Source organism: Schistocerca gregaria, chromosome 3 (genome assembly GCF_023897955.1).
Source record: "Schistocerca gregaria isolate iqSchGreg1 chromosome 3, iqSchGreg1.2, whole genome shotgun sequence".
Lineage (NCBI taxonomy): Eukaryota > Metazoa > Arthropoda > Insecta > Orthoptera > Acrididae > Schistocerca > Schistocerca gregaria.
The window spans coordinates 356,645,663-356,672,476 of record NC_064922.1 but is presented as its reverse complement, the minus strand read 5'-3'; the positions used below and the strand labels follow the sequence as shown (position 1 = coordinate 356,672,476).

At 41.9% G+C, this 26,814-nt stretch overlaps 1 protein-coding gene across 3 annotated transcripts in view; it reads left to right on the top strand.

Moving 5' to 3' along the window:
- LOC126355391 (sialin-like) overlaps positions 1–26,814 on the top strand; it is an 84,698-nt gene that overhangs the window by 33,062 nt on the left and 24,822 nt on the right. For all 3 annotated transcript variants that reach the window (XM_050005686.1, XM_050005688.1, XM_050005687.1), the window contains exons 5-7: positions 5,640–5,854; positions 8,396–8,548; positions 15,507–15,639. In XM_050005686.1, the coding sequence (XP_049861643.1) occupies positions 5,640–5,854; positions 8,396–8,548; positions 15,507–15,639 (501 nt within the window). The remainder of the gene's footprint in view (positions 1–5,639; positions 5,855–8,395; positions 8,549–15,506; positions 15,640–26,814) is intronic.

Sequence of the window (26,814 nt, the reverse complement as noted above, 5' to 3'; positions counted from 1 at the left end):
CAGTTTTGTGATATTGATAGAGGAGATGAAATCTCAAGTTTTTTCCACGTGCTATTCTGTATGATGCTCTTCCCTTTATCAGCTCTTGTGACTATGATGTTATTGGCTTGTACTTTTCCTTTTTAATTTCTTAACCCTTTCGCGGCTACGGGCATACATGTATGCCCGGCAGTTAGAAGACCAGACGGCTACGGGCGTAGATGTATGCCCAGCCGGCGGGAAGTCCAGGCGGCTACGGGCATACATCTACGCCCGGCAGGCGGGAATACCAGACGGCTAATGGCATACATATACGCCCGGGCTCGGGAACAGGTAAACGTTCACAATAGAGCGGCTGCTGGCTGTTGTCCACTTTTCAGACAACACTTTCATTGTCTGGTCTTCTTTGTAAAGTGAGAAAGCACTTTAGTTTTCCCCTCCCCTGCACACTTTCTGCTTACGAGTCTAACAATCGGCCAGTCCGTTTTTCGCTTCTGGTGAGACGACAGCGTTCGCGTGTGTAGACTTTGCCATGTCGGGACACAGTTTATCGGACAAGGAAATCATGGATATCCTCATGAATAGCAGTGACGAAGATTGTAGTGATACTTCGGAGCTTTCTTCCGATGAAGAGTTGGATGCTCCTGGACTTATTGCTGAATCCTCGGTATCACCAACAGAAGATTCTTCCTCTGAAGACGGAAAAGAAGATAGAGTAAGTGAAACTTCGTCAGGAAAAAGAAAGTATGACTGGACGGAGAATCATCCTGTGACGAAACGACACCGTTTTGTGAACATTTAGCGGGTTAAAGGTGGACTTCGAAGAGTCAGCAAGTCATTTAGATTTCTTTTTGTACTTCATGTCCATGGAATTTGTTTCTGCCATTTGTACACAGATCAATAATTATTATAAATTTATTACTGAAAAAATGACGACAGTGCCCAGTAGATTAGCACGCTGGAAGCATATAGAGCCATCAGAATTTTATTGTTTCCTAGCATGTTCTCTGCTTATGCCTAGAAGTAAAAAGTTAGAAGTGAATGAATATTGGTCGACAGATTCTTTGCTTCAGACACCAATATTTTCTAACATAATGGCCAGGGACCGGTACAAATTGATTCTGCGTTTATTGCACTTCTGTGACAATTCCACCGCGTCTCAAGATATTCTTGTAAAGATACGTCTCATTGTAGGTCACACAAGAAATAAATTCCGCGAGGCAGTAGTACCCTTTGAAAACCTAGTGATCGACGAAAGTTTGCTACTTTTCAAGGGAAGGCTCCGATTCAAGCAGTACATACCAAATAAACGTAGTCGTTTTGGCATTAAAATTTTCGTCCTTTGTGACGTAGAAACGAATTATATTCTGGATTATATTATCTACACTGGTGCTGCCACGGAAATAGAATCTGGAAATTCTGATTGGGGAAAATCAGGCGATGTTGTTGTGAGTTTGTTATTGCCATACCTCAACAAAGGTCATACCATTTATTTGGACAATTGGTACTCGAGCCCAGAATTATTTCTATGGCTCCACAAAAAATGTACAAACGCCGTCGGAACAGTACGAAAAAACAGGAAACATCTACCACCGTTACCAGACAAGCTGAAAAAAGGGGAAGTACAGTTCAAATCTTGTGGAACATTAATGGCACTAAAATGGATGGACAAGAAAGAAGTGTGGATGTTTTCGACCGTAAATGGACCAGAGTTTGTGGAGACACAGAAGAAAGAACATAGAACAGGCCAAAACAAATTGAAACCCACCTGTGTCGTCAGCTATAATAAGTCAATGGGTGCAGTGGATAAGACAGACATGCTATTATCTTCTGTACAGTGCATCCGAAAGACACTGAAGTGGTACAAGAAAGTATTCTTTCATTTGACTGACTTGTGTGTGCTGAACGCAAAAACTGTTTTTGAAATACAAAAGCAACAGAAGATACCACTAGCGAAATACCACTTGGAGCTAATCCGTCAATTGCTTGACAGATTTCATAGTCAAACGTGTAAAAGTGCGATCCCACGGACAACCAAAGAAGAAAGCCCTTTCCGACTGCAGAATAAAGAGGGACATTATCCAGGGTTCCTCGTAGCAACGGAGAAAAAGGAGATTCCCCAGAGACGCTGTGTAGTATGCACTGCTCATTCACAACGAAAAATGACACGCATAAGATGCAAAAAGTGCGATGTGGCTCTCTGCATGGTGCCATGTTTCGAAAATTACCACACGCTAAAGAAATATTAGCACGTTTTAGTAACTTCGTACGTTTCAAATAGATAAAAGTAAAAAATAAAAAAATAAAAATAAAAAGCAGATGATGATAATGAGTCCCATACTCCGTTTACCGAGCGTAGGGGAGCGACGCGGGAGACCCGCGCCGCCATACTAGGCAAGGTCCTAGTGGAGGTGGTTTGCCATTGCCTTCCTCCGACCGTAATGGGGATGATTGATGATGATGATGAAGACGACACAAACACCCAGTCATCACGAGGCAGGTGAAAAATCCCTGACCCCGCCGGGAATCGAACCCGGGACCCCGTGCTCGGGAAGCGAGAACGCTACCGCGAGACCACGAGCTGCGGACAAAAAAAAGCAGATAAAAGTAAAAAAAATGGTTTTTAACTCAGCCAGCGGCAGTCCAAAGCCTGCGTCGAAAATGAGGATGGGAAACCATTAAAGTAAACCGTACTGAACGTGACGGGCTGAAAAAGAAGACAGCGAGCTAGAAGAAGGTAGGCGTTTACTATCCAATTTCTTACTGTGGAGAATCGACTTTAGGTTTTAATTACAAACGAAGGCAAGGGCCTATCGCAAAATGAGTTATGCAGATATATTCCTTGTTTAACTTTTAGTCCGATTGCATGACAAAATTAGGTTTTAAATTTCTGTAATTATTATCTATTTAAGACCGTAGTAAGAATATTGTTCGAGATTTGGGCGTTTTCGCTACGCACAACTCTATTTAAAACTATATATCTTGAAATACATTCATGTGATGATAGTGGAATTTTAATATGTTTTAGGCACATACATCGACGGTGTAAATCTCTAGTTAGAGGATTTTGGAATTACTATTAAAAAAGTTCCTATCATTTTTCTAAACCAACCATTTTTCAGCCCATAATAAACATATAACTGAAAGTGTTGGCTATTTTCGAAGCTCTCTTTCGTTGTTATCAGAAACTATAACCAAAGTGACCATACAGAGTATAGTGTTTTTTTAAGGCGCTGCTGAACAGTGGTTCTGTGCACGCGGCAACACGCGGGAAGCCTGCGGCGGCCGTAGCCTGCAGCGGCCACAGGGCTGCGACAGCCGCCGCCGGCCAGGCGCGCAGTGCGCTCGTCCCTGTCACCCGGCCAGGCAGGCAGGACGCTCAGCCTTCCAGCCGCGAAAGGGTTAATGGTGTTGTTTTCCGTTTGTAGTTTTCTGTTTTGCTCTTTCTTTGACATGGTGATAGTGTTGCTTACTTCTTTCTTCGCAAGTTCTTGTGTTAGCCCAACATTTATAGTGTTATTTTCTAGTTTCTCTTCCTCTGTCAGGATGCTTTCTCTTTCTATAATCAGATTTTCTATGTAGTAGTTATCTATTTTTTGTACTGATGTTTCTCTAATAGCTGTGTTTCTTTCTCCATTAATTCTATACCTGTGAGATTTATTAGTTTTGGCGAAATTTTGGTGGTGGGTGTGTTGTACATTTCTGGGATTTTCTTTCTGGTTATTTTTTTAGTGATTGTTCTGATTTGTTTGTGTTTGTTTTGTGTATATAGCAGCGTTATTGCTCTGGTGTGTTCAATACACATACACACACAAATATCCATAAAAAAAATCAAGCTCCCACAAAGAACAACACACATATTCACACACATGTGCAAATACCCATACACAGACATATACAAAACAGATGGGAAATATCAAACCACACACACAGCACAAACAAAAGTCAAAAGGTAAACAAACAGCAACAGTTGTCAATGCTACACATCATAAACATACACATGTTTAACACAAAATGCAAAGTAATGTATGAGATGTGTTGAAGTAAATATACGTTAAAGAACGCCAGAAATCGGAAAAACTGGAACATGGAGAATAATGAACACATCCGCAGGATCACACACATGGGCTAACAGTGCTGATAATCGTAACACCAAACGATGATTTCACATCACGAAATTTGTGTAACAAAAGTTGATTCTAACCTGACAAACAAGAGAAAAATATGACAGAATGTAACATAGTAACATATTGTAACTACCACATAATACATTTATTATGTGTATATAAAGAAACATGTGTTACAGTCCACTGAAGACGCTTCACAACTAAAAGAAGAGAAACATGTACAGCAATAAAAAAACTGCCTTCAATTAGTTGTGTAGATGGAACATTCCTCCACGAATTTTAAAACAACTAAGGAATGATGGAAAACAGAAAAAGATTATATTACTCACTAAAGAAATTTAAAACAATGATTGCATCATAAATTGAAACTTTAAAAAAATATAAAATTTTATCATTTAGTAACCTCCCTAGGTGAAACTATACATTGAGGTAAACGCACAGAAAAGGGTGAATACAAATTATAACTTTAGGAAGAATTTTGAAACTTATGAATAACTGTATGTTTGCTAAAATGATGATGGACTTTGGTAGATGTAAGACTTGTAACATCATTTAGGGGTAAACATGGTATTGCTGCATTAATTACTAAAGCAAACTTTAAAATGAGTATACAATTAAGGAAAATCTTGTTCCTATTTAATTGAGTAAACTTGATGTTGTGTTTCATTAACTAATAGCAATTGGAATAATTATTTTACACTTTTCAAAGATTCATCTTGTTGAATTTCCCTAAGGCTACACATTCAAAATTTTTCCATAATACATGTTAAACTGTGTTATACTGAACATAATAGTTTATTTTATCACATTAGACTTCCAAATATTCATGATGATACCAAGAGTGACATCCCTACACGGTTTGATACCTCAGGTTTCCTAGAAAAAATCAAACAGAACATCTCAGTTGTAAATAAACAGAAAACAGTATTACTGAAAGACGAGTTAAATAGGGAACCTCTAATTGAATTTACTGGGCTGAAAGCTAAAAACGCTGACCCACAGCGATGGGAAACAGCGGGCCTCCCCCACAAAGGTCGACTCTTTTCCCAGATGGCTTTGACGCTGTTTTACGTCCAGAAAACAAGTGCTGCCTGAGCTTGCCCGTAATCAAGCTGCATGTGTGGCTTTCTTCTCTCAATCGACTGCTCGTAGCAAGGGAGTCTACTGCAGCGCCCCTGGCTGATTATTTCTGTACTGAGACTCCCTTATCAAGTGCACTCAGTTTATTATGGACGTCAGAGCAAAAATTACGTGTGTTGCCAGTGCTGTGTGTTGTGAAAGTGAGGTTATGGTGGAACACCCTTCTTAAAACAGTTGGGTTATCGTAACAGCATTAAGTGGATGGGAAAAAAGATTGTAACTTTATCTACGACCTGTACTTCAGTTTATAGCCTGTGGAACTTACATTCTAGATGCTATTAGTTGTTACACAGAAACTTCAAAAGTAACTTTAAGAAATCATACGTCTGACAGTAATGTGCAGTGAGTGTTTCCTGTTGTTACAGAGCTGCTGTGACGTTTGTTTGCCGACAGGGATATTTATTGGAACCCTCGTATCCATGGCGGTGACGGGCGTTCTGTGCGAGACCATCGGTGGCTGGCCGCTTTCCTTCTATGTTTTCGGAGGCGTCGGACTGCTGTGGTGTGTGCCTTGGTTCTTCCAGGCTGCAGATTCGCCGTCGCAGCACTCGTACATCGACCCAACCGAACGTAACTACATTAAGGCTACAATACGGTCAGCTGCTAAGGTAACATACCCAATCACTAGCTCTTTCTGTGCCACAAAATAATGACCTTGTAAATTAACTGTAATTTCCCTGTTGTGACGGTCTGCAGGTATCTTATGCGGCCTCTGCTAGCTGAAAGTACTATACTATTTTTTAAATCATATTTTCCATTTCGCATAAAAATACCTCAAACTTATCAGCCGCTTAGCTATAGTTGTGGTGCTGCCTCTATCAATGACAAAGTTTAAAGTTGATCAGACATGCACCTCATTTTGAATTTTATTATTATTTGTATTTTTCTTGTTATATTCGTCAGACACATTGTCATAGAGTCGTCTTAACCTAGTAAGCAGAACACTGTCAACAACATAGTGCCTGCCATGTATAAGCAACCACTTCAATGCTGACTTAAAAAATGTAAATGTTCGTGGCAACCTAAGAGCAATTTTATTACGCCATGGCTTTTGCAGTAACAGACACTGACCGCCGAGAAACAGAGAGAATTGTCACTGAACTCGCTGCCAAGAGACGTGGTGTTCAAGTCGTCATCCTTGCTTTGTGTGTTGAGTAAATAAGAGGCAAAATCCTTAATGGTACTAGCGAGAATGTTACGATCGATTTCCTTCCTTATCCCTAAAAAATCCGAACTTGGGCTCGTTACCTAACCATCTCGTCGTCAATGGTACATCGAAAATCAATCTCCATTCTGTGCTTCTTAAAAATATATATCACTAAATGAGTCATTTATATAAGTTTTAATTGTTAGGCTTTTTCATGATGGTAGGAAATTTTACCTGCTGGTTTTAAAAATCAAAGGTTATAAAATGTTAATTTAAATTAGCTTCTAAATGACACCAATATGAAGAAATGTGAAAATAACATTTTTAATTTTTCCAAACCATATTTATAAGCATTATGCCGTCATTTTCATAGAGTACAGTTCGTATTATGCTCCTGCTATTTAAATCTATAAATCTGTTTAACCTATTTTTATACAAAACATTTTAATATTAAAGTTGATATTTAAATTGATATAAATTATTTTTATAGATGTGTGTGTTTCTGATTCTTTTAACTGTGTTCTGTGGTATTTTTCCTGCTTAAACTGTTTTGGCAGTTGAACATAAATTAGAATTCTTTGTGATACAATATGGGACTATTGCAGATTTTTGCGTTAATCAATTACCATTCAATCCATCATTTCTACTGGGTCATTATTTCACTTTATTTCACAATAAGTTTTAGTCAGACAAGAACTAAGACTTAAAAGCGTAAATAAACAGATTATGGAGATTAAAGTAAATGGAGAGATCATGTTAGAAGTATGAATACAAATAGAATGCCTACAACAATAATGAGATATCCGCCAGCAGGAAAAGATCATAGGACAGACCAAAAAACCTCGGAGAGATGGAACAGAAACAAAGCAGAGATAATATAGGAACTGAACAAGGGGTTGTAACAGACAAATGTTTAAGTTTTAAAGAACGAAGAAGATGTTTTATATTAGAACTGTATTAAGCATAAAAAGGAGATTACAGGAAGAAAAGAGTTTGAAATGACGTCTTTCCAGCTGGCCAATAGCGCATTTCTTGATGTGGTCTGATTAGGAACGTAGGAAGTTTCACGTGTATGCTTCTTCAGTATGACAGAGATAAGTAGCCTGGAAGCCCTAGAAAAGTGGTCTATTAACATAGGATCAGAAACAAGTCTTACAATGGCGACTTCCCCCCCCCCCCCCCCCCCTGAGCTCATGCAGTATGACGTAGGATACTTTGTCTTCGCGATATGTGTTACGTTCATTTCGACGGCCATGTATATCGATCCAGCTAAAACTTTTCTTATCGGATTGGTCTTATATTCAAGAAAACTGTGGCTCAAATCGCCTTCCAGTCATCGATATTTATATTTTCCGTGGTTAACCTGAATTGATTGCGGTCAAGGGTGAGAAGGTTCGTTTGAAAATGGCCTATGCTTCCCCATTGTTCACATCGAGCTTGTGTTATTTCTTTAGTGGCCTCGTCGTCGATAGGGCATTGAACCCAACTCTTTCATCGATCCATTACAATACACTGCACTATCCCAGCTCCAAACACAGATCCTAGATATGCTGTCCGGCTGCGCTATCATAAAGCGTCAACAAATAGGCCACAGGGAGCTGTCCTTGTCAAATATTGTACATAATCGGTAATTACATAGTTGAACCAGAAAATATATGGAAATGGAATATTTGAGTTTAACTCCCAGTCGGCGAAGTGGTAATTAGAGATTAACAGTAGCTTGATTAGGGAAGGATGAGGAAGGAAATCAGCCGTGTCCCTTGACAGTCACACCTTCTGGGTTAGCCAGGGGCGATTCAGGGAAACCAAACTCTGGTTGGGCAGATGGGGATCAGAACCGTCTTCTTACCGAATGCGATTCCAGTGTGCTAACCACTGCCTCAGCTAGCTCGCTGCATTAATCCAGGTTTCAAAAATCGTTCAGTTGCCCTTTAATTTTGGGAACTACGCGAACTTTACTGAAGAGTATAAAGTTGACGGTGTTGCATCTTTGCTGTTACAGAAGAACCTGCCTGTGCCTTGGAAGAGCATTATGTCATCGCCGGCTGTCTGGGCTCTCGTCGCAATCATGGTTACTTTCGACTGGATTTTCTATCTGCTCATCACGTCGCTGCCGCAGTACATCGCCCAAGTCCTGCACTTCGATATCCGCAGCGTGAGTCACGTAACAGTGCTTCTTCCATAACTGAGCAGTAATCTACAGTAATACAGATTGTTTTGCTGTAGTGTTTCATTTCCGTAAGATGATCGCTGTTTGTTATAAAACGTATGAATAATGCTAATATACTGTGCATGTGCGTACACAGTAATTTAGCCATGCGGACTCTAGAATGGTGTTTCTTGTGTAACACATTTGGTGAGTTTGGGTGTATGTCATTGGTACCACACACGTCTATTATCTAAAGTACTATCATATGGGATATCAAGCGAGATTTGTGACTGGACTGAGGATTTCCTGGGGAGGAGGACACTGCATACTCTTTGTATAGAGATTAATCTAGAGATTTTGAAGTTAACTCGGTTGTGCCCCAGGAAATGTATTAGAATACTTGCTGTTCATTTTGTATATTAATCATCTTGCAGACAATATTAATAATAAGCTGAAACTTTTTGTAGAAGGTGCAGTTATCTATAATGAAGTAGGCGAGAATGTTGTACCTGAAGATTAGTGTACCTAGGAACACATGATGTTTCGTGCTCGGTGTTTCAAACTAGTGACTAATTTTAGAATCACACGAAGGAATGCGTTCTAGAAACCGCCATAACCAGTTTCCAGCATTTTCTTTTGTTTTGTTCTAGTGATATGTGAGATTGCGTCTTGTGCAGCGATTGTAAATAATACGAGTTCTACATATTTAGGTGTTGTATAGTATATTAAAGTTACTCGGAGAAAACTTAATTGATCAGTTACAGCGCTTTAGGGTGTGGAAAATTCTGTATATTTTTAAAACTAGTTACATAATGTGTGGACGGTTAAACTATACTTCGTCGGTCGTACACCAACTTGTACCTTAAAAAGACAGAAGATTTTCTACCGTGGGACACGTGATATTTCAAAATGAACTAAGTGTCATTGCACTCTTCACAATTTTACGCGCCTCGAAAATGGAATTTGTGTTGGTTCCTATTAGCTACTTTTTCAAAATTTCTTAACTTAAACTGGTTGGTGGGGAGGCTTGCGTGCAACCACGACGGAGGGGTATCTGGTGAGAGGCGAGACAAACGTGTGGTTCCTGAATAGGGGCAGCAGCCTTTTCAGTAGTTGCAGGAGCAACAGTCTGGATGATTGACTGATCTGGCCTTGTAACATTAACAAAAACGGCCTTGCTGTTGTGGTACTGCGAACAGCTGAAATCAAGGAGAAACTACAGCCGTAATTTTTCCCGAGGGTATGCAGCTTTACTGTATGGTTAAATGATGATGGCGTCCTCTTGGGTAAAATATTCCGGAGGTAAAATAGTCCCCCATTCTGATCTCCGAGCGGGGACTACACAGGAGGACGTCGTTAACAGGAGAAAGAAAACTGGCATTCTACGGATCGGAGCGTGGAATATCAGATCCCTATATCGGGCAGGTAGGTTAGAAAATTTAAAAAGGGAAATGGATAGGTTAAAAATTAGATATAGTGGGAATTAGTGAAGTTCGGTGGCAGGAGGAACAAGACTTCTGGACAGGTAAATACAGGGTTATAAATACAAAATCAAATAGGGGTAATGCAGGAGTAGGTTTATTAATGAATAAAAAAATAGGAGTGCGGGTAAGCTACTACAAACAGCATAGTGAACGTATTATAGTAGCCAAGATAGACACGAAGCCCATGCCTACTACAATAGTACATGTTTATATGCCAACTAGCTCTGTATATGACGAAGAAATTGAAGAAATGTATGATGAGGTAAAAGGAATTATTCAGGTAGTGAAGGGATACGAAAATTTAATAGTCATGGGTGACTGGAGGTCGACAGTAGGAAAAGGAAGAGAAGGAAACATAGTAGGTGAATATGGATTGGGGCTAATAAATGAAAGAGGAAGCCGTCTGTTAGTATTTTGCACAGAGCATAACTTAATAATAGCTAACACTTGGTTCAAGAATCATAAAAGAAGGATGTATACATGGAAGAATCCTGGAAATACTAAAAGGTATCAGATAGACTATATAATGGTAAGATAGTGATTTAGGAACCAGGTTCTAAATTGTAGGAGATTTCCAGGGGCAGATGTGGACTCTGACCACAATCTATTGGTTATGAACTGTAGATTAAAACTGAAGAAATTGCAAAAAGGTGGGAATTTAAGGACATGGGACCTGGATAAACTGACTAAGCCAGAGGTTGTACAGAGTTTCAGGAACAGCATAAGGGAACAATTGACAGGAATGGGGGAAAGAAGTATAGTAGAAGAAGAATGGGTAGATCTGAGGGATGAAGTAGTGAAGGCAGCAGAGGATCAAGTAGGTAAAAAGACGAGGGCTAGTAGAAATCCTTGGGTAACAAAGGAAATATTGAACTTAATTGATGAAAGGAGAAAATATAAAAATGCAATAAATGAAGCAGGCAAAAAGGAATACAAACGTCTCAAAAATGATATCGACAGGAAATACAAAAAGGCTAAGCAGGGATGGCTAGAGGACAAATGTAAGGATGTAGAGGCTTATCTCACTAGGGATAAGATACATACAGCCTACAGGAAAATTAAAGAGACCTTTGTAGACAAGAGAGCTACTTGTATGAATATCAAGAGCTCAGATGGAAACCCAGTTCTAAGCAAAGAGGGGAAAGCAGAAAGGTGGAAGGAGTATACAGAGGGTCTATACAAGGGCGATGTACTTGAGGACAATAGTATGGAAATGACAGAGGATGTAGACGAAGATGAAATGGTAAATACGATACTGCGTGAAGAGTTTGACAGAGCGCTGAAAGACCTGAGTCAAAACAAGCCCCAGGAGTAGACAACATTCCATTAGAACTACTGACGGCCTAGGGAGAGCCAGTCCTGACAAAACTCTACCATCTGGTGTGCAAGATGTACGAGACAGGCGAAATACCCTCAGACTTCAAGAAGAATATAATAATTCCAATCTCTAAGAAAGCACGTGTTGACGGATGTGGAAATTACCGAACTATCAGTTTAATAAGTCACAGCTGCAAAATACTTACGCGAATTATTTACAGACGAATGGAAAAAATGGTAGAAGCCGACCTCGGGGAAGATAAGTTTGGATTCCGTAGAAATATTGGAACACGTGAGGCAATACTGACCCTACGACTTATCTTAGAAAATAGATTAAGGAAAGTCAAACCTACGTTTCTAGCATTTGTAGACTTAGAGAAAGCTTTTGATAATGTTGACTAGAATACTCTCTTTCAAATTCTAAAGGTGGCAGGGGTAGAATACAGGGAGCGAAAGGCTATTTACAATTTGTACAGAAACCAGATGGCAGTTATAAGAGTTGAGGGGCATGAAAGGGAAGCAGTGGTTGGTAAGGGAGTGAGACAGGGTTGTAGCCTCTCCCCGATATTATTCAATATGTATATTGAGCAAACAGTAAAGGAAACAAAAGAAAAATTTGGAGTAAGTATTAAAATCAATGGAGAAGAAATAAAAATTTTGAGGTTCGTTGATGACATTGTAATTCTGTCAGAGACAGCAAAGGACTTGGAAGAGCAGTTGAACGGAATGGACATTGTCTTGAAAGGAGAATATAAGACGAACATCAACAAAAGCAAAACGAGGATAATGGAATGTAGTCGAATTAAGTCGATTGAGGCTGAGGGAATTAGATTAGGAAATGAGACACTTAAAGTAGTAAAGGAGTTTTGCTATTTGGGGAGCAAAATAACTCATGATGGTCGAAGTAGAGAGGATATAAAATGTATACTGGTAATGGCAAGGAAAGCTTTTCTGAAGAAGAGAAATTTGTTAATACATTTAAGTGTCAGAAAGTCGTTTCTCAAAGTATTTGTATGGAGTGTAGCCATGTATGGAAGTGAAACATGAAGAATAAATAGTTTGGACAAGAAGAGAATAGAAGCTTTCGAAATGTGGTGCTACAGAAGAATGTTGAAGTTTAGGTGGGTAGATCACGTAACTAATGAGGAGGTATTGAATAGGATTGGAGAGAAGAGAAGTTTGTGGCACAACTTGACTAGAAGGATCGGTTGGTAAGACATGTCCTGAGGCATCAAGGGATCACAAATTTAGCATTGGAGGGCAGCGTGGAGGGTGAAAATCGCAGAGGGAGACCAAGAGATGAATACACTAAACAGATTCAGAAGGATGTAGGTTGCAGTAGGTACTGGGAGATGAAGGAGCTTGCACAGGATAGATTAGCATGGAGAGCTGCACCAAACCAGTCTCAGGACTGAAGACCACAATAACACGATGATATTTGGAGCTTATGGGCGCTCAACAGCGAGGTCATCAGCGCCCTAACACTTCTTAAGGCAAACGAATGTGGTTAAAAATCTCGAACATCGTTCCACACTCATGCACTCGAATCGAGCACCCAATCACTCTACCTTAGATGCTCTAAAACAAACTAGAAAGGGTGAAAATAGCTATACATTAGACTAAAATTAAAGTAAAACGACAAAGGAGCTAAAAGGAAGGCCCAGGAAAAAGTAACTTGCTGACCAATTACAAAAATATGGGTGAGCCAGTCACCCTGTTAACACATTAAAACCATCGCCCTAAAATCTTGGGAAAATGCTGGTCAATTCACAGAACTTTACAACTGTAACCATATTCGTTTGAACATTACTAAACAAAGAGGACAGATATTCGGCAAATCGACCACTGCCCGCTGGTCGGAAAATAAAACTCAAGCACAGTTATCTGTAAACCACAAGCACCACATGTTGCAGGGTCCTCTTGCCGGAGCAAGCAGCCAAGCGTCATAAGGCTGCTAGGGTTTAAGGGATTCAGATTTAATTCGTAGTTGGAGCCTTTCAATCAATATTTTCTTTTGTTTACACAGATTTTGCTTGCGTTGTTTACTTTTATTGTAGTTCTCTTATTGTATTTCTGTCACTTAACGTTAGATTTCCTATCAACGAAATACGTAGTTCTGTTTCATTGACATTTCAATAACCGTTCACGTTGTTGATATACACAAGATACGATAGCATACCTTGCTTCTTTCTCATTGCACACTTTTGTGGGCCAACAAAGGAGGCGTACGGAAGTTTCTTTTGACAAACTTGAACGTTTGTTGAGCCTACGAGTTAAAAGTTGAAAATGTGAGAAAAAAGAAGCAGCACCAGTAAGTTCGGTGTTCAACTTCATTTGCTATCTATAACTGCACTAGAAGTGGAATTAAATGGATTACGAAAGCACCTTTTTCGTATCACATTTTTCTCTTCTAGATTATCCGAAATTCATCAACGAAAAAAAGTTACATTAACAAGGCAGAAAGTGTCTTATTACTGGAGCAATAACGCATCCGAGAATAGAAAAACGTTCGAAATTGCTTTAGTGACACTACGTTGTCCACGTTCGCATTGTAATTTTTAGTATTTAAACCAGCTGTTGTGTGCACACGACAGAAATAATGATCAAGAAGCAATCGTAAACAGTAGTCTGCTAATGTTTTGGACTGTTTAAAATTGCGGCAGGTCCCTCCCGCTCTGGCTTGAAAACTACGTGCAGCTTAAGTCTATAATGCCACCTCCTTTCTTTTCTTACCTCCATGGCGCCATCTTTGTTTTACGTCCATGGTATTGCGAGTCTAGAAATGTATGTCTACGGAAGAATATCATTTTCTGCTGCACGAATATCTCTGATAACTGCAGTACGAAGATCCTGGAGTGTTGCAGGCACATCTTTGAGACTCTGTCTTTTCGATAACCACATAATAAACTATCGTACCGGTAAGATCGAGACTATGAAGGCGCGTTCCACACAATTTCCAAGGAATGGTAAGGTGTTTAGGTTGTCGATCTGGTATCTGATCGTCGCTTGAAGAAAAGGAAGACGTCTGCAGTACGGTGTGGACGTGAGTCATTGCGTATGAACCAGCAGTTCCACTGCATTCGGCGGCATCGTGCAGCCAATACTAATTCATGATCTAAGACTTGCCCGTATTTTTCTTCTGTGACAGATTTCTCAACAAATTTGGGCCTAATAATGCATTGTGCACAAATTGCTCACCAAACAGTGACTTCTTGTGGATAAATTAGAGCAGTGGCTTGAACGTATGAGTTCGAGGTACCGCTGTTCCAATGTTAGTGCTTACATTCTGGAAAGTGATTTGAGAAATTAGTGTGTGAGCTATAGTATTTTCAAAGGTACACTACAACAATATCACAAGGAGAATCATTTATGGCGTGTAATTAAACTACTGTAGACAGGACTTCCTAACTTTTCGCGCTACTCTGTGGTATACTATGACTACTATAAAGCAGGTGCCAGACTGCAGTTCATTGGTAGAATACTAGGGAAATGCAATCAGTCTACAATGGAGATGGCATCTAAAGACTTGTACGACCCATCCTAGAATATTGTTCCAGTTTGTGGGACCCGGACCAAATATGATTGACAGGGGGTGTTGAAGCGATATAAAGAAGGGCAGCACGAATTGTCATAGATTTGTTTGATCCGTGGGAGAGCATTAGTAAGATGCTGAAAGAACTTGTAGACGCTTGAAGATAGACGACAACTATCCGTTGAAAGCTTACTTCGGAAGTTTCTAGAACCAGCTATAAGTGATGAATCCAGGAATACACCTCAACCCCCTACAATTGAACACCATCTGCAATGCACTTCACTGTTGTTTTCAGAGTATAGCTCTAAATGTAGATGTAATTGTGAGTGTATGACAAAACTGCTATAGAATGACGATATCGTGGATGATTATTTTTCCGAATAAATAACGCTTGGAGTCTTAACCCTTCATATTACACAATGATGAACACGTTATTTCACTTGACTTCTGAAACTACAATGAAGAGGACATTACAGCCTCAACACTTCGGCGTGCTGGTCACAGCATGTGAGACACGAACTGCTATCTGATGATAAGACTTTCTTATTATTACAATAATATGACGCATAGACTCTTAGTTTAGTCGAGAAGTACGTTGTCAATAACGATCTGTATTCCTGCTTTTCCACAGAATGGGATCATATCAGCCATTCCTCACATCACTGGTGGCGTTGGCAGTTTGGCATTTGTGTGGCTTACTGACTTCCTGCTCCGGAAAGAATTCATGTCCAAAATGTGCAGTTTCCGCCTAGTAAATGGGTTCGGTAAGTGATGGCTGGCTAAAATTTCAAATCTTACGTTAGTACCAACTTACATCGATATTCGGAACTGCGCAGATGTATGCATAAGACAATAACATTTCTGTTGTAACTAGTATTTTACTTTCTAACTCTTTTACTAAAAAAAAAAGGTTCAAATGGCTCTGAGCACTATGGGACTTAACTTCTAAGGTTATCAGTCCCCTAGATCTTAGAATTACTTAAACCTAACTAACCTAAGGACAGCACACACATCCATGTCCGAGGTAGGATGGTGGCCGAGTGGTTCTAGGCGCGCAGTCCGGAACCGCACGACTGCTACGGTCGCAGGTTCGAATCCTGCCTCGGGCATGGATGTGTGTGATGTCCTTAGGTTAGTTAGGTTTATTTAGTTCTAAGTTCTAGGGGACTGATGACCTAAGATGTTAAGTCCCATAGTGCTCAGAGCCATTTGATGACCTCCTGAATGGCTGTTTTCAGCTCAGCAATGGTTTTGGGGTTATTTCTGTACACCTTAACTTTAATATATCCCCACAAAAAGGAGTCGCATGTGTTCAGATCCGGAGAATATGGTGGCCAATCGAGGCCCATGCCAGTGGTCTCTGCGTACTCCAGAGCCAGAATGCTGTCCCCAGAGCGCTTCTCCAGGACATCACTCTCCTGGAGGAGATCGATCTCCGTCTTGTGTGTACCACATCCTATCGAATTCATGGTCACTTTGGACAATGGGGATGAAATCATCTTCCAACACCTTCACGTACCGTTCGGTCGCCACCGTGCCATCAAGGGATATTCCGTGACAGGACATTGCACACCACACAGACACCCATTGAGGGTGAAGAGATTTCTCGATCGCGAAGTTCCCCCAAATGCGCCAGTTTTGCTTATTGACAAACCCATCCAAATGAAAGTGTGCTTCGTCGCTAAACCAAACCAAACAGCGCATACTAATTCCTATCATGCGGCCGACTGTGCAGTATGAACGTCCTAACGCAAAACCGTTCAGAAGTTCTGACGATTTTATTTCAAATCGTTCAATAATTGTCACCCTGTATTTCTGTTATATGTGTGGTTTCTCTCGACACGACACATAACAGTAATGTACACAAACCATCTTCTCTGCACTGTCATATAGAATTAGTTCACGCCTGCAGATCAACAATGCAATTTACAGATTTCCAAATCAAGCTGTTGCTGTCGTGCCTCCCTGCGCTACTTTTGTAAGCGACTTCAATTAGAAGAAACGAATTTCCTTTTTCGAATACGATTAGACTTCAGTTGCGCAATTGATTAGTAACATATGAAAACTTGTGCCGGTCTGGAAAGCGAACCCATATTTCTCGCTTTACGCCTTAGCAACTTTGAGTATCTGAACTCGTATCCTGGACTGACCCAAACCCCTATTTTTCACAGTGTATCCACGACCTGCAATCGCACAGTTGCTGTGATTCGCACACAGGGAGAGACTTATTTATTATTGCCGCAGCATGTCGTGGCATTCTGCGTTTTTACAATTTACTAGGCAATGTCCTTCAGAAAAGCATGCTTGGTGCAAACCTTGTGACCTGAACGTCTGCATGTAACGTAATGTATGTACACTCCTGGAAATGGAAAAAAGAACACATTGACACCGGTGTGTCAGACCCACCATACTTGCTCCGGACACTGCGAGAGGGCTGTACAAGCAATGATCACACGCACGGCACAGCGGACACACCAGGAACCGCGGTGTTGGCCGTCGAATGGCGCTAGCTGCGCAGCATTTGTGCACCGCCGCCGTCAGTGTCAGCCAGTTTGCCGTGGCATACGGAGCTCCATCGCAGTCTTTAACACTGGTAGCATGCCGCGACAGCGTGGACGTGAACCGTATGTGCAGTTGACGGACTTTGAGCGAGGGCGTATATTGGGCATGTGGGAGGCCGGGTGGACGTACCGCCGAATTGCTCAACACGTGGGGCGAGAGGTCTCCGCAGTCCATCGATATTGTCGCCAGTGGTCGGCGGAAGGTGCACGTGCCCGTCGACCTGGGACCGGACCGCAGCGACGCACGGATGCACGCCAAGACCGTAGGATCCTACGCAGTGCCGTAGGGGACCGCACCGCCACTTCCCAGCAAATTAGAGACACTGTTGCTCCTGGGGTATCGGCGAGGACCATTCGCAACCGTCTCCATGAAGCTGGGCTACGGTCCCGCACACCGTTAGGCCGTCTTCCGCTCACGCCCCAACATCGTGCAGCCCGCCTCCAGTGGTGTCGCGACAGGCGTGAATGGAGGGACGAATGGAGACGTGTCGTCTTCAGCGACGAGAGTCGCTTCTGCCTTGGTGCCAATGATGGTCGTATGCGTGTTTGGCGCCGTGCAGGTGAGCGCAACAATCAGGACTGCATACGACCGAGGCACACAGGGCCAACACCCGGCATCATGGTGTGGGGAGCGATCTCCTACACTGGCCGTACACCTCTGGTGATCGTCGAGGGGACACTGAATAGTGCATGGTACATCCAAACCGTCATCGAACCCATCGTTGTACCATTCCTAGACCGGCAAGGGAACTTGCTGTTCCAACAGGACAATGCACTCCGCATGTATCCCGTGCCACCCAACGTGCTCTAGAAGGTGTAAGTCAACTACCCTGGCCAGCAAGATCTCCGGATCTGTCCCCCATTGAGCATGTTTGGGACTGGATGAAGCGTCGTCTCACGCGGTCTGCACGTCCAGCACGAACGCTGGTCCAAGTGAGGCGCCAGGTGGAAATGGCATGACAAGCCGTTCCACAGGACTACATCCAACATCTCTACGATCGTCTCCATGGGAGAATAGCAGCCTGCATTGCTGCGAAAGGTGGATATACACTGTACTAGTGCCGACATTGTGCATGCTCTGTTGCCTGTGTCTATGTGCCTGTGGTTCTGTTAGTGTGATCAAGTGTTGTATCTGACCCCAGGAATGTGTCAATAAAGTTTCCCCTTCCTGGGACAACGAATTCACGGTGTTCTTATTTCAATTTCCAGGAGTGTATATACGTGAAGATGTCCAGTACCATCCGACTACGCAGTGCCGTTCAAACATGGATGCATGTCTGAAGGACAATGCAGAGCACACCGTAAAAACACAGTACCATTTCAATGGATTGCATTCATATATTGAATTCTGCCGTGTCATAAACGGCTGCCTATATTGAACACCTGTCATGTGACATGGAGAGACGCCTTATCAAAAATGGTTCAAAAGGCTCTGAGCACTATGCGACTTAACTTCTGAGGTCATCAGTCGCCTAGAACTTAGAATTAATTAAACCTAACTAACGTAAGGACGTCACACACATCCATGCCCGAGGCAGGATTCGAACCTGCGACCGCAGCAGTCGCTTGGCTCCAGACTGCAGCGCCTAGAACCGCACGGCCACGTCGGCAGGCGAGATGCCTTATCCACTGATGTGCATCCATTTTCTGTATTTCTAGTAGTTCTCGCACAGTAATTTTCTGAAAAACCAGAGATACTTATGGATAACACTGTATATGTGAAGTATCGTCCAGGCGACGTTTCTGGCTCTTTGAAGCCTTTGGTAGACAGGAAAGCACCGTTGCAAAAAAAATTATTATCACCTATAAGATATCCATCGGAGGGACGCTTAGTGAAAAACTCTGTGACCTGTACGTCTACATGTAATGCAATGCGTGGAAATACAAGAAAATGTCCAGTGTCATTTAACTACCTGGACTGTCACTATCTTCAGGTTACTAGAAATACATGTTGGGATTTATCTGAGATGAAACAGCACATAAATTAGTCGTGGGAAAGAGGAGTCCTGGACTAATATTTATCGACAGAATCCAAGTGCACTTCATTCTCGAGGAAAGCCGCTTTCAGAACCTTCCTGTGACTAATTCTTGAGTACTGTTTGTTGATCTGTCAAAATTTGGGCTTGAGCAGTGCTGCTCCGACAATTCTTTATCCTACGCAACGTCTACGAATGAAATATGAAGGAGTGAAATTGATTCTCGTATAATCTGTTCCTCCTCCTTCCTGAATACCGATGTGCATGTATTTGATGGGTCTCCTCTTCATAATGTCTCGTAGAATTACCTGTCTTAAACAGGAGTTTGACCTAGAAAAATTGCCCTTCTCCTTTCACACTTTCTCATGAACTCTGCTAATCTTATCTGTCCCCTAATAATCAGGTACACACTGTCACTATTGTTTTTTCCAACTCTCTACCAACAAAAAATGCAACGCAAATTTTCGACTTTGTTTTATTCAACTAACTTTTATTTCTTATTTCTTCATTTCCCTTTTTTTCGTAATCGAGTAGACTATCAAGTTCAAATTTGTCACATATTGTGGTCTATAGTTCCTTGGCGGTGTGAAAATTTCAAGCTTTTAGTCAGTTAAATCAAAAGATACTGCCATTTACGACACTTACAATGACACTTACACGCCCCCCCCCCCCCCCCCCCCCCCATGAACCATGGACCTGGCCGTTGGTGGAGAGGCTTGCGTGCCTCAAACATACAGATAGACATACCGTAGGTGCAACCACAACGGAGGGGTATCTGTTGAGAGGCCAGACAAACGTGTGGTTCCTGAATAGGGGCAGCAGCCTTTTCAGTAGTTGCAGGGGCAACAGTCTGGATGATTGACTGATCTGGCCTTGTAACACTAACAAAAACGGCCTTGCTGTTGTGGTACTGCGAACGGCTGAAAGCAAGGGGAAACTACAGCCGTAATTTTTACCGAGGGTATGCAGCTTTACTGTATGGTTAAATGATGATGGCGTCCTCTTGGGTAAAATATTTCGGAGGTAAAATAGTCCCCCATTCGGATCTCCGGGTGGGGACTACTCAGGAGGATGTCGTTATCAGGAGAAAGAAAACTGGCATTCTACGGATCGGAGCGTGGGATCCCTTAATCGGGCAGGTAGGTTAGAAAATTTTAAAACGTAAATAGATAGGTTAAAGTTAGATATAGTGGGAATTAGTGAAGTTCGGTGGCAGGAGGAACAAGACTTCTGGTCAGGTGAATACAGGGTTATAACTACAAAATCAAATAGGGGTAATGCAGGAGTAGGTTTAATAATGAATAAAGAAGATAGGAGTGCGGGTAAGCTACTACAAACATCATAGTGAACGTATTATAGTGGCCAAGATAGACACGAAGCCCAGGCCTACTACAGTAGTATAAGTTTATATGCCAACTAGCGCTGCAGATGACGAAGAAATTGCAGAAATGTATGATGAGGTAAAAAAAATTATTCAGGTAGTGAAAGGAAACTAAAATTTAATAGTCATGGGTGACTGGAATTCGACAGTAGGAAAAGGGAGAGAAGGAAACATAGTAGGTGAATATGCATTGAGGGTAAGAAATGAAAGAGGAAGCCGTCTGTTAGTATTTTGCACAGAGCACAACTTAATAATAGCTAACACTTGGTTCAAGAATCATAAAAGAAGGTTATATACGTGGAAGAATCCTGGAAATACTAAAAGGTATCAGATAGATTATACAATAGTAAGACAGAGATTTAGGAACCAGGTTTTAAATTGAAGGACATTTCCAGGGACAGATGTGGACTCTGACTACAATCTATTGGTAGATTGGTAATCTGTAGATTAAAACTGAAGAAATTGTAAAAAGGTGGGAATTTAAGGAGATGGGACCTGAATAAACTGACTAAAACAAAGGTTGTACAGAGTTTCAGGGAGAGCATAAGGGAACAATGGACAGGAATGGGGGAAAGAAATACAGTAGATGACGAATGGGTAGCTCTGAGAGATGATGTAGTGAAGGCAGCAGAGGATCAAGTAGGTAAAAAGACGAGGGCTAGTAGAAATCTTTGGGTAACAGAAGAAATATTGAATTTAATTGATGAAAGGAGAAAATATAAAAATGCAGTAAATGAAGCAGGCAAAAAGGAATACAAACGTCTCAAAAATGAGATCGACAGGAAGTGCAAAATGGCTAAGCAGGCAAATGTAAGGATGTAGAGGCTTATCTCGCAAGGGTAAGATAGATACAGCCTACAGGAAAATTAAAGAGACCTTTGGAGAAAAGAGAACCACTGGTATGAATATCAAGAGCTCATATGGAAACCCAGTTCTTAGCAAAGAGGAGAAAGCAGAAAGGCGGATGGAGTGTACAGAGGGTCGATACAAGGGTGATGTACTTGAGGATAATATTATGGAAGGGGAAGAGGAGGTAGATGAAGATGAAATGGCAGATACGATACTGCGTGAAGAGTTTGACAGAGCACTGAAAGACCTGAGTCAAAACAAGGCCCCGGGAGTAGACAACATTCCATTAGAACTACTGACGGCCTAGGGAGAGCCAGTCCTGACAAAACTCTACCATCTGGTGTGCAAGATGTACGAGACAGGCGAAATACCCTCAGACTTCAAGAAGAATATAATAATTCCAATCCCTAAGAACCAGGTGTTGACGGATGTGAAAATTACCGAACTATCAGTTTAATAAGTCACAGCTGCAAAATACTTACGCGAATTATTTACAGACGAATGGAAAAACTGGTAGAAGCCGACATCGGGTAAGATCAGTTTGGATTCCGTAGAATTGTTGGAACACGTGAGGCAATACTGTCCTTACGACTTATCTTAGAAGAAAGATTAAGGAAAGGCAAACCTACGTTTCTAGCATTTGTAAACTTAGAGAAAGCTTTTGACAATGTTGACTAGAATACTCTCTTTCAAATTCTAAAGGTGGCAGGGGTAGAATACAGGGAGCGAAAGGCTATTTACAATTTGTACAGAAACCAGATGGCAGTTATAATAGTGTAGGGACATGAAAGGGAAGCAGTGGTTGGGAAGGGAGTGAGACAGGGTTGTAGCCTCTCCCCGATGTTATATAATCTGTATATTGAGCAAGCAGTAAAGGAAACAAAAGAAAAATTCGGAGTAGGTATTAAAAACCAGGGAGAAGAAATAAAAATTTTGAGGTTCGCCGCTGACATTGCAATTCTGTCAGAGACAGCAAAGGACTTGGAAGAGCTGTTGAACGGAATGGGCAGTGTCTTGAAAGGAGGATGTAAGATGAACATCAACTAAAGCAAAACGAGGATAATGGAATGTAGTCGGATTAAGTCGGCTGATGCTGAGGGAATTAGATTAGGAAATGAGACACTTAAAGTAGTAAAGGAGATTTGGTATTTGGGGAACAAAATAACTGATAATCAAAATATCCACGGGTGTACTGCCGGTCTATAGTGTCCAACGGGCACAATATTTCGGCGATCAAACATGTCGCCATCATCAGGTGAACTGACGGACTGAGCTCCTGTGAACGCGCCGGCACGGAGATCCGTACGCTATGGCTGCTCAGGGGGAACTTGGTTCGGTCGCGGGGTTGGCCGATTTAAATACCCTGCGCCCGCGGCTCGCTCCCTCCGCAGTCCGCTCCCCGCGCCATGGTAGCGCGATGGAGCAGATTGCGACGGCGTCTGAGATGTGCCGGCGCGTTCACAGGAGCTCAGTCCGTCAGTTCACCTGATGATAGTGACATGTTTGATCGCCGAAATATTGTGCCCGTTGGACACTATAGACCGGCAGTACACCCGTGGATATTTTGATTATCAAATACGCCGGGAGAAACTCAAGAATCACAAAATAACTGATGATGGTCGAAGTAGAGAGGATATAAAATGTAGACTGGCAATGGCAAGGAAATCGTCTCTGAAGAAGAGAAATTTGTTAACATCGAATATAGATTTGTCAGGAAGTCGTTTCTCAAAGTATTTGTATAGAGTGTAGCCACGTATGGAAGTGAAACATGGACAATAAATAGTTTGGACAAGAAGAGAATAGAAGCTTTCGAAATGTGGTGCTAGAGAAGAATGTTGAAGATCAGGTGGGTAGATCATGTAACTAATGAGGAGGTATTGAATAGGATTGGGGAGAAGAGACGTTTGTGACACAACGTGACTAGAAGAAGGGATCGATTGGTAGGACATGCCCTGAGGCATCAAGGGCCCACCAATTTGGTACTGGAGGGCAGCGTGGAGGGTAAAAATCGGAGAGGGAGACCAAGAGATGAATACACTAAGCAGGCTCAGAAGGACGTAGGTTGTAGTAGGTATTGGGAGATGAAGGAGCTTGCTCAGGATAGATTAGCATGGAGAGTTGCATCAGTCCAGTATCGGGACTGAAGACCACCACAACAACAACAACACACCACGACACTCGAAAAATCACTCATCAAAACCCGTTAAGTACTTCCAGTTAACCCACAATCATGAAATTTGGCAACAAAACAATAAGAAAACAAAGTTTCACAGTACAAGTAAAGATAAAATTCCGAAATTGTTAATTTGTAATTATACCACATGAAAAAACTATTTCTCATATCATTTGATATCCGACTTCAAACATGCAATTAAAATATTCTCGGAAGTCTTGGAATTCCTGGGCTCATATCTTACCGTCTCGATGTCGATAACAGGCAAAAATCGTCAGTAACCTCGATTCTTGGTATGCACAAATTGTCTATATACACTAATGAACCAAATCATTATGACCACCTGCGTAATATCTTGTTTGGCCGTTTTTGGAACGAAATACGTTCCTGATTCTGTATATCAGGGATCCGACAGTTTGTTGGTAGGTATTTGGAGGTATGTGGTATTAAATGTCTAGGCGCAGGTCATGTAATTCGAATAAATAACGGGCCACTGATTTTTTTACGCGGTGATGGCGCCCGATAGCGATTCAGATGGGTTCCACAGGATTTACATCAGACGAATTTGGTCGCCGAGACATCAACATGAGTTCGTGATAATGATCTCCAAACCACGGTAGCACAATTCTGGCTTCGAGTCACGGACAACTGTACTGCTGAAAGATTACATCAAAGATTAGGCTGTCTCTGAGCACTATGGGACTTAATTTCTGAGGTCATCAGTCCCCTACTACTCAGAACTACTTAAACCTAACTAACCTAAGGACATCACACACATCCATGCCCGAGGCAGGATTCGAACCTGCGACCGTAGCAGTCGCGCGGTTCCAGACTGTAGCGCCTAGAACTGCTCGGCCACTCCGTCTGGCAAAGATCAAGGGATGCAGGTGGTTCACAGCTGTCAGCGTGTCTTCTATGACTACTGAGGTCCCACGCAAGCGCAGGAGAATGTCTCCAGTAGCATAATGCTGCTCCCGCCTCTCTGTCCTCGTAGCATGCTGCACGTGTCGAGCCACCGTCCACGTCGACAACTACGTTTGTGGAGACGACCATCGACCTACTGTAGTAAAAGTGTGATTAACCCGAACAGCCGATACGTTTCCATTGATCGACGGTCGAATCCCGACGGTTCCGCATCCGCTACAGTCGTAATTGACGATGTCGTTCTGCAGAGCTGCATGTTCAACAATGTACGACGAACGGTGTCCTCCAAAACACTTGTGCGAGCACCAACGTTGTGCTCTTTGGGGCTGAGATGCCACAGATCACTATCTATCGTACTTTACAGAGCGTAAAAACCTCTGAACGCCACTTTCTGTGAAGAGTTGTGGAGTCCAACCATTTAGCACCTATTGGTAGTTTCCTTCTACCTTGTTTCGTAGATACTCACGACAGTAGCACGTGAACATTCGATCAGCTTCACTGTTTTCGAAGTACTCATTCATAGGCTGTGCATAACAATAATCTGTTGGTTGTCAAAGTTGCTTATCTCAATGTATTTCCCCATGTGCAGCCCATATCTTCGCTAGGGTGACACCCCGTGCATGTCTGTTCTGCTTACATGTTTTTGTTACCGCGTCGCGTGCCCTCAACGCACCAACGTCGCTGTGGGCAGTGGTCACAATGTTTTGACTTGTGACTGTATGTAACTAAGTCTGTACAGAACCCTACAGAACCCTCAGTGCGCGAGTCGTACTCGCACATGACCAATTTTTGTTTCTTCTCTCTGCACTAACCTCGTAGTTTCACAAACACATTCTCCAGCTCCTTATTTTTTGTTCAACTCTCTCTTCCTTAGCCTGCTTAGCAGCGGTGTCGTTTCACCTCAGGTGAGTGTGGGATCAAGAAGTCATCCTATCAATTTACCCTCGATAGTCTTCTCAGTTAATACGAGTGTGTGCTGAAAAGTAATGCCTTCAAACAATTTCATATGAAAAATCTTGAAGTTTTTTTTTCCTTTTATTACTTATTTCGCAACGTAGTCGTGCTGGTGACGAACACATTGCTCCCAGCGAGGCCAGTCTGTTGACACCGTCGTTGTTGAATGTGTGACTTTGTTGATGGAGCCACAACCTCATCTCTACTTGCACAGCTTCACCGCTACCAAAGTGAAGTCCTATAAGGTGTTCTTTAAGCTTTGGAAACATAAGAAAATCGGATGTGGCCAAGTAGGGACTGTGTGGAAGATGATCAAGGACAATGAACGCAAGGCGTCGGCTTGTTGCAGACGTGTTCTGCTTGTGTGTGGTCTGGCATTGGCTTGGTGAAGGAGAGGGTTCTCCATGCGTGGACAAACTCTTCGAATTCATGCTTACAGTTTTTCTGAGTTTTCAGTTCTCGCATCGACGTAGTTAGATGCCGCAATGCCACGTTACACGCTACAATTCGTAGCCCTCCAACGACAGAGGGTTGCGACATGCTTCAGAGAAGCGGGAAAGTTGATCGAGTAATATATGTGACACATAATACCTCAACCGCTATTGAGAATAGAATAAAAAATTCGGAGGTACTTCTTTACAGCACACCCTAGTATTTTCTCGCTAACTACACCAACTTTTGTCACCAGTATCATCGGAGTTGATGACCCAAAGCCTCTTCGTAATTGAATCATACGCTTAAATTCGATTCTCACAACCTTATAATATACGAAGAATTCAACAAAAATTCTCATATAAAGTCAAGCGATTAGTTAAGCTGTACAAACAACATCATTTCGTAGAGCTCCGGTCACTTCTTGACCACTAAGAATTCGTTAAAGTTTATCTGTATGCACACTGTTGTAGCCTTAACACTGTTATATAACAGCTAATGCAAACTAGTTACAAAATAAAATAGTTATTCGTAGTGTTGCTATGGTCACATTCTCAGACACTTTGACTGCTAAAACCACCGTTGTTCTATGACTCAATGGGCACAATCCATTACGTCTTCAAGATAATACTCCTAACGCCAAATTCTCCTTCACAGTGCCACAATAATGCACATAATACTTCATTATC